The sequence below is a fragment of the Hoplias malabaricus genome, chromosome 18 (genome assembly GCF_029633855.1).
Source record: "Hoplias malabaricus isolate fHopMal1 chromosome 18, fHopMal1.hap1, whole genome shotgun sequence".
Taxonomy (NCBI): Eukaryota; Metazoa; Chordata; class Actinopteri; order Characiformes; family Erythrinidae; genus Hoplias; species Hoplias malabaricus.
Genome location: NC_089817.1, coordinates 2,637,322 through 2,644,643, shown reverse-complemented (window position 1 = coordinate 2,644,643; position 7,322 = coordinate 2,637,322). Strand labels below are relative to the sequence as shown.

General features: G+C 44.0%; 1 protein-coding gene across 2 annotated transcripts in view; it reads right to left on the bottom strand.

Moving 5' to 3' along the window:
* ess2 (ess-2 splicing factor homolog) overlaps positions 1-6,614 on the bottom strand; it is a 10,186-nt gene extending 3,572 nt beyond the window's left edge. The window contains exons 1-8 of one of the 2 annotated variants that reach the window (XM_066651024.1): positions 6,242-6,614; positions 5,024-5,192; positions 4,037-4,123; positions 3,224-3,393; positions 2,384-2,501; positions 1,721-1,851; positions 1,348-1,450; positions 980-1,089 (exon numbers count right to left, since the gene is read on the bottom strand). In XM_066651024.1, coding sequence (XP_066507121.1) covers positions 980-1,089; positions 1,348-1,450; positions 1,721-1,851; positions 2,384-2,501; positions 3,224-3,393; positions 4,037-4,123; positions 5,024-5,192; positions 6,242-6,331 — 978 coding nt within the window. In that variant the 5' untranslated portion in view covers positions 6,332-6,614. The remainder of the gene's footprint in view (positions 1-979; positions 1,090-1,347; positions 1,451-1,720; positions 1,852-2,383; positions 2,502-3,223; positions 3,394-4,036; positions 4,124-5,023; positions 5,193-6,241) is intronic. The other variant, XM_066651025.1, reaches the window with a different exon arrangement.
* Positions 6,615-7,322: the final 708 nt, after the last annotated feature.

Sequence of the window (7,322 nt, the reverse complement as noted above, 5' to 3'; positions counted from 1 at the left end):
TGTATATAGTAAGGGTGTGTGTGTGTATATAGTAAGGGGGTGTGTGTGTATATAGTAAGGGGGTGTGTGTGTATATAGTAAGGGGGTGTGTGTGTATATATAGTAAGGGGGTGTGTGTGTATATATAGTAAGGGTGTGTGTGTGTATATATAGTAAGGGTGTGTGTGTGTATATAATAAGGGTGTGTGTGTGTATATAGTAAGGGTGTGTGTGTATATAGTAAGGGGGTGTGTGTGTATATAGTAAGGGTGTGTGTGTATATAGTAAGGGTGTGTGTGTATATAGTAAGGGTGTGTGTGTATATAGTAAGGGTGTGTGTGTGTGTATATAGTAAGGGTGTGTGTGTGTGTATATAGTAAGGGTGTGTGTGTGTGTATATAGTAAGGGTGTGTGTGCATATAGTAAGGGTGTGTGTGCATGTGTGTGTGTGTGTATAGTAAGGGTGTGTGTGTGTGTATATAGTAAGGGTGTGTGTGTGTGTGTGTGTGTGTATAGTAAGGGTGTGTGTGTGTGTGTGTGTGTGTGTGTGTATAGTAAGGGTGTGTGTGTATATAGTAAGGGTGTGTGTGTGTGTATATAGTAAGGGTGTGTGTGTGTATATAGTAAGGGTGTGTGTGTGTGTGTATAGTAAGGGTGTGTGTGTGTATATAGTAAGGGTGTGTGTGTGTGTATATAGTAAGGGTGTGTGTGTGTGTATATAGTAAGGGTGTGTGTGTGTATATAGTAAGGGTGTGTGTGCATATAGTAAGGGTGTGTGTGCATGTGTGTGTGTGTGTGTATAGTAAGGGTGTGTGTGTGTGTATATAGTAAGGGTGTGTGTGTGTGTGTATAGTAAGGGTGTGTGTGTGTGTGTATAGTAAGGGTGTGTGTGTGTGTGTGTGTGTGTGTGTGTGTGTGTGTATAGTAAGGGTGTGTGTGTGTATATGACACAATACAGCATTATACAGAAATGCATACAATATCTGGGAGTGGGAATGACCTTAAAGGATGGTCCATGGCTCCTCTCAACAATCGGAGTGTCTGACCCGTCCAAACGAAACGGAGTCGACTCTATCTCACCCCACGTCATCAGAGGAGACTCGGACACACCTACAACACCATAAACAACACCAGAAACACTGTAAACAACAACAAAAAACACTTATCATTCTGAACCAAAATGTGTTCCTTTCACGAAGCAAATTTTCCTTAATCTCTTTCTTTCTTTCTTTCTTTTCTTTTAAATAATTGTTAAAATGTAAATAGGAACGTAAATCTGTAACTCTGAACAGAGACGGGTTGTTAGGGAGTTAATGGACGTCACAGACGAGACTGTGTGTGTGTGTGTGTGTGTGTGTGTACACTGACCTGGTGCAGGTGAAGGAGTTGCTTCAAACCCGTAACCGTTCACTTTTGGAGACTCATGAGGAAGGAGCTCTTTACCGTCCGGACCCACTTTACCCAATTTAAACTAAACAAACAAACAAACAAACATCAGCATCAGAGTCTATCACAAATTAATCTTAACCTCAATTATTCTGGAGTTAAGTTCAAATATGAGATTTATTTTTATGTGAATCTTCCCGGGGCTGGGTTTGTTTTAAAGCTGAACTCCACCCATTTTCCCCAAAGTGCAGAGAGAATAAAACGCTGGGTGTGTGTTGGAGCCCCAGAGACGTCTGGTTCTGGTTCACTTCCTTTGGAGAGAATCAGTAGTACAGGTGTGTAGGGGCGGAGTTACCTGTGCGTTGAGAGCGGCTGCCTGCTGGATCTGTGATTTATTCAGAGCTTTAGAGAAAGGGTCCACGTCGAACCGCGTGTTTTTATACAGAACCTCCTGCGGCTTCTTAAACACCGTGTCGTCTTTGACTCCTGGAACACAGCGGTAAACAGAGTCAGAATAAACTGGATTATTTTAAAGTTGAACAGAAACATCACCGCAGCTGCCTCCAGACTGAGGCCTTGTCCTGACATATACGTACGTCCACACACACTGTGTTTACGGTCAGGGAGACCTGACCTTCCAAAAGTCTCTGTCCAGGGAGTTATTCAGAAACTCAAGCTCCATACACACGGATCCCTTTATTTTTTAAAACTGAGATTCTCCTCTCTTATATATCCAAAGTCCAGACGAACATACAAACATGGCTGCATTATCCCACCAGTCCAGTAGGGGGCAATATTTCCTCTCTGAAAGAGAGGCACAGGCACAGTTGTGCATCCTGCTGAAGATTCATTTTAACGTGCAGCAGGAGCCCTTCTGTGTTCTGTGTAAAAGCAGCTTAATTCAAATCAGTTAGAGTCTAAGTGCTTTTTACCACAGGACCACCACGCCCCTCTAAACCCAGTCAAACACAATAAACACTGGAGCTGCAGGGTATAACGGTGCTGCAGCGCTGATTACCTTCAGGGTAGTACATCAGGGCGTTTTTGGCTTTATATTCCCATGTCTCCACTCCGGCCTTCGTGCACTCGAGAGCCTGCTTCTCCGACGAGGGCAGAGCCAGGTTCTCCTCGTGGCGCTTTAACAGGAGACACAACATCAGTTTCACAGCACTCAGAGCATTAAAGACATTGTCTGTGATTCTGAGGAGCTGCAGTACTCTCTGGTTTGTTTACGTTCAGAAACATCCATATCTTTTAAGGTGGAGTGGTGTGTGCGAGTAAGAAGCAACTGTATCTTTTAAGGTGGAGCGGTGTGTGTGAGTAAGAAGCGACTGTATCTTGTTGGTGTCTGAAGTGTAAATTGTAAGTGTTTATTCACTGTGTGAGAAACTCATGTGTAACTCGAGGTGTTTAGTTTGTAGCGCTGTCGCTAATGCAGTTAGCCGTCTCCCGAGTTTGGAGACATTTCCACCTAAAGTGATCTGAAACAGCAAAAATAAGTCAGTGTGACCCCCCTATGGAGCAGGAATGAGCAACAACTTCATCTCGGTTGGTGCTTTTCAGCGTTTGGAGTCTCTCCGTTGTCTAAAAACCTCCAGATGGCGTTTCTCTGCCGTGAGCAGAGAGAGAGAAAGCCTAGCACCGGACCCAGACACTTTGTTTTTTTACCCATTTACAGACACTGGGGCTTCGTAAACACATTAGAGCGGTTTCCAGAGCAAACCGACTGCAGAGCAGCACACGGAGAGGACACACACTCAGAGTTTTACACACTGTGCTTATTGAATACAGATGTAGATGTTCCCCTTAAACCCTAGGACAGATTTTCTAAATCAGAGGAAACGAGAGAGTCCTGCACCTGTTTAAACTCCTCCTCGGCCTCGTAGAGCCAGGCGTGCTTCAGCTTCTCTTTGTCCTTCGCCAGAGCCATGATCTGCTCAAACGAAGCGTTGTCTTCACTCGTGGTTTTTGCCAGAAATCGGTCCAGAGACGGAAGCTCTTTCTCTTCTTTTGCACCATCCTTCCCTCCTTAAACAGACACACAGACTGTCACTTAGTTTCAGCACGGATTAAAACCACAGGGCTGGGCAGTGTAATGGTAATATCATATACCACAGTGTTTACAAATGTGGACCATGTCTCAAATCGAGGGACGGTATTTATGTCGTGTGTGTGTTGTGTCACAACTCTTCTGTGTTTAAGCACAAGGCCAGAGTTCATTTGTGTGCATTTAAGAGAGCCACAGGGAGGGGGCGCTGTGGGAGCTCACTGACTGCTGATGTCACACTCTGTAAACGGGTGGGGGATAAAACACAAGCCCATTCTCCCCCCGCAGTGTGAGTTTAGAGCTGAGTTTGTGTTAAAACAGAGAGGAATGAAGCTGAAAACAGACAAAACACTCAGAAGAGCCTTCACTCGACTCTGTGCTCACAGCTACGAGGCTTTATCTCTAAATGTGTGTGATTTCACACTGTTCTGTTCCTCTGAAATCTGCTCTCTCTCAGAAACAGGTTTTTATCGTCAGCACGTGTCGCTGTGGGGGTTAATTATGCAGTCACTGATGATGTAATCACTGATGACATTATTGATGATGTAGTATATATTATTATTATTATTAATAAGGGAGCCACTGAAGACAGACAGATGAAGGACAGTGTTACTAACGCCGTACCGTTCTCAATGGGTTTGTGTTTGCTGTGTGAAGCAGACGGAGAAACAGCTCGAGCGTCAGGCGTCTCAAACGTGGACGGAGTCACATCTACAAAAACAAACAAACAAACATCAGCACTGTAACATCGGGATAAAACAAACACAAACGACATTTGTGCCCATCCTTCTACCTCATGCTATAGGTCTGAAAGAATGTGGAGCTGTGAGGAAGCCTTCACTAAGGAAAGGAACTAGACACAAAAGGAGGACATTTACAGTGGCTTTGTTTACGTGATAATCCCTTAATAATCCGACTAATGACTCGATCACTCTGGGTCTTTCTCTCTCTTTTTCTCTGTGTGTGTGTCTCTCTCTCTTTCTCTCCCTGAGTGTCTCCTTCTCTGTGTTTGTCTCTCTCTCTCTCTCTCTCTCTGTGTCTCACTCTCTGCGTCGCCTTGTGTATGTGGTTGTGTGTGTGTGTCTCACTCTCTCGCACTCTGGGTCTCTCTCTGTCTCCTTCTGTGTGTGTTTGTGTCTCTCTCTCTCTATGTGTGTCTATCTCTCTCTCCCTGAGTGTCTCCTTCTCTGTGTGTGTGTCTCTCTCACTCTCTGTGTGTCTCACTCTCTGCGTCATCTTGTGTGTGTATGTCTCTCTCTGTCTCTCTGTAAAGTGTAAAATAACTAAGTGATTCTTTGCGCGTGTGCATCATTTCAGCTCTGATTACTTGTAGAAAATATAAACTGATCTTAATCACACTGTTGCGTGGAGTGCAAATGTAAACACCTCAGTCTGAATCTTTAATCTGAATTAATTCAATGGGACTGGAGGAAATCTGTGAATGTAAACGTAGTCAGTGTGACACAGGAAGTGAACTGAAGTAAGGTTTTCACTCTTCACTCAGCTGTAAACAAACGACTTTACAAAGCACTGTTTTCTTTTTTCATTCCTCTAGAGAACCCCACCGGAGCGGTACAACAACCCGGCGCAGTGCGGAGAGTGGTGGCTCACAGGGTACGTAGGTGCGCGGGGTGTATTTGGCCATGGCAGAGCCGTATTTGATGGCGATCTCTCGCATCCTCTCCAGATCTCCGCTCTCCTCGGCCTCCAGATAATCCTTCTGCGCCTGCAGCTTCGACACGTCCGGAAAAAAATCCCTCTGAATGATCTTCTCCAGATCCTGTTTACACACGGAAAAAACACACCTTTATTAAACCAGAGTACAACAACACAGCCAAAACATCAAAACAACCTCCACCAGCTCCACGGACCACAACTGGATCAGACACAGCAGTGCTGCTGGAGTTTATAAACACTTTAGGGTCACTGCTGGACTGAGAACAGCCCACCGACCAAAAACACCCAGCCGACTGCGTCCCGTGTAAACTCCAGCAGCGCTGCTGTGTCTGATCCACTCGTACCGGCACAACACACACCTATATTCTCAATGGAGCTGATGAAACAGACACTGGTTGTAAATACACAGAAGGACAGGTCGAGTTGGTTTCTGAGAATCTACTGTTTCCACTGTTTTTATCAACACAGATGTTTACATTACAACTCTCTGATATCTGACACTTCAAAGAGGGGAAATTCTGATTGTATCACTTTAAATTCATGCACCTGCCCAAACACTGCAGCTGGAACTGACCACTAGGAGAGGACACTGTGCTCAGAGCCGAGTGTTGGACAGAGGGGTGTAACCCCCCCGAAACAGTGGAACTGTGTTCTGTGGAGGGATGGAGCTTCCTCCTGGTGTTCTGGGACGTGCTAGAAATGTATCTGTGATCCAGACCCAAGGTGTGTGTCACCTGTCTGAACTGAGGAGTGTGTGTTACCTGTTTATTACCTCTCCGTACCGAGGAGTGTGTGAGGTGTGTGTTACCTCTTTGTACTGTGTGTGTGTGTGAGAGAGAGAGATGTGTGTTAACTGTTTGAGTGGTACCTGTCTTTGCTGAGAGAGAGAGAGAGAGAGAGTGTGTGTGTGTTACCTGTATGTACTGAGTGTGTGTGTGGGTGAGAGAGATGTGTGTGTTAACTGTTTGAGTGGTACCTGTCTTTGCTGAGAGAGAGTGAGTTTGTGTGTGTGTGTGTGTGTGTGTGTGAGTGTGAGAGAGAGAGAGAGAGAGAGAGAGAGAGAGAGAGAGAGAGAGAGAGAGATGTGTGTTAACTGTTTGAGTGGTACCTGTCTTTGCTGAGTGTGTGTGTGTGTATGTGTGTGTGTGTTACCTGAATGTACTGTTCCTCCTGGAGAATTGTGCGCTGTTTTTCTGCGGGGTTTTCAGTCTCCGCTGGTTTTATTGGTAAACTCAGCTCCATCTTCTCTCTAACTCAGAGTTAATCCGGTTTCTGATTAAATTAATTCGGTTAATTCAGGTTAGTTTCTCGTTGTTTATAGTTTCTAGTAAATTCCACGGTATTTCTCTCCTGTTCTGCGCTTTTTAAATCCCCAAGCGCCTCGTTTTGATCTTAAACCCCAAATAAACCTGAATTAAACACACAATTTATTTCTGTTTTGACTCTTTTTTTTTTTAAACAAAACCTCACAAAAACAAACGGAGCCACTGTGCTGTGAAGACTGCTCACTTCCTCCCTCGCTGCGTGTTTCCGGTCTTCTTGCGTCACAGCAGAGGGACTTTTATTATTATTATTATTATTATTATTATTATTATTATTAGTAACGGCAGTACAATAAAACTGAAATCTTAGTTATATGGCGCAGAAACACTAAGGTAAATAAAATGTCTTTGTTATAGGAAGATACTATTTCATTTTTTCGCATTAATAATAAAATACAATTTAAAAAATTAGATAAACTAAAATTCAGACAAATGAAAATGAACAAAATGTCGTCTACAATACTCCTGTTCTCAAAGCTGAAGCTTGCTCTTTGACAGATCCAGTCCTTAAATGAAGTAGCAGTTACATCCTGTCGCCTGTAGATGGCACAAACGGCTTATTTTTATCGAAGGCTGTGCAAAATGTAACAGAAACAGACCCTGGTGGTGGTCTATGGGCTTTTAGTGGGACTGCGCATGTATCTGATGAATGTGGGCAGCAGAGTAACTCTCTGTATATGGGGTCCACATGGACCTAGAGTGGGTTGTGTATAACTCGTCGAGGGCTGCAACAACTAATCGATTAAATCGATTAAAATCGAATGTTAAAATAGTTTGCAACTAATTTAATAATTATGGGAGGCCGTCTAGGGCAAATATATGGGAGGCCGTCTAGGGCAAATACACTGAAACACTTGTGCACACTACATTGAAACACTTGCACACTACACACTGAAACACTTGTGCACACT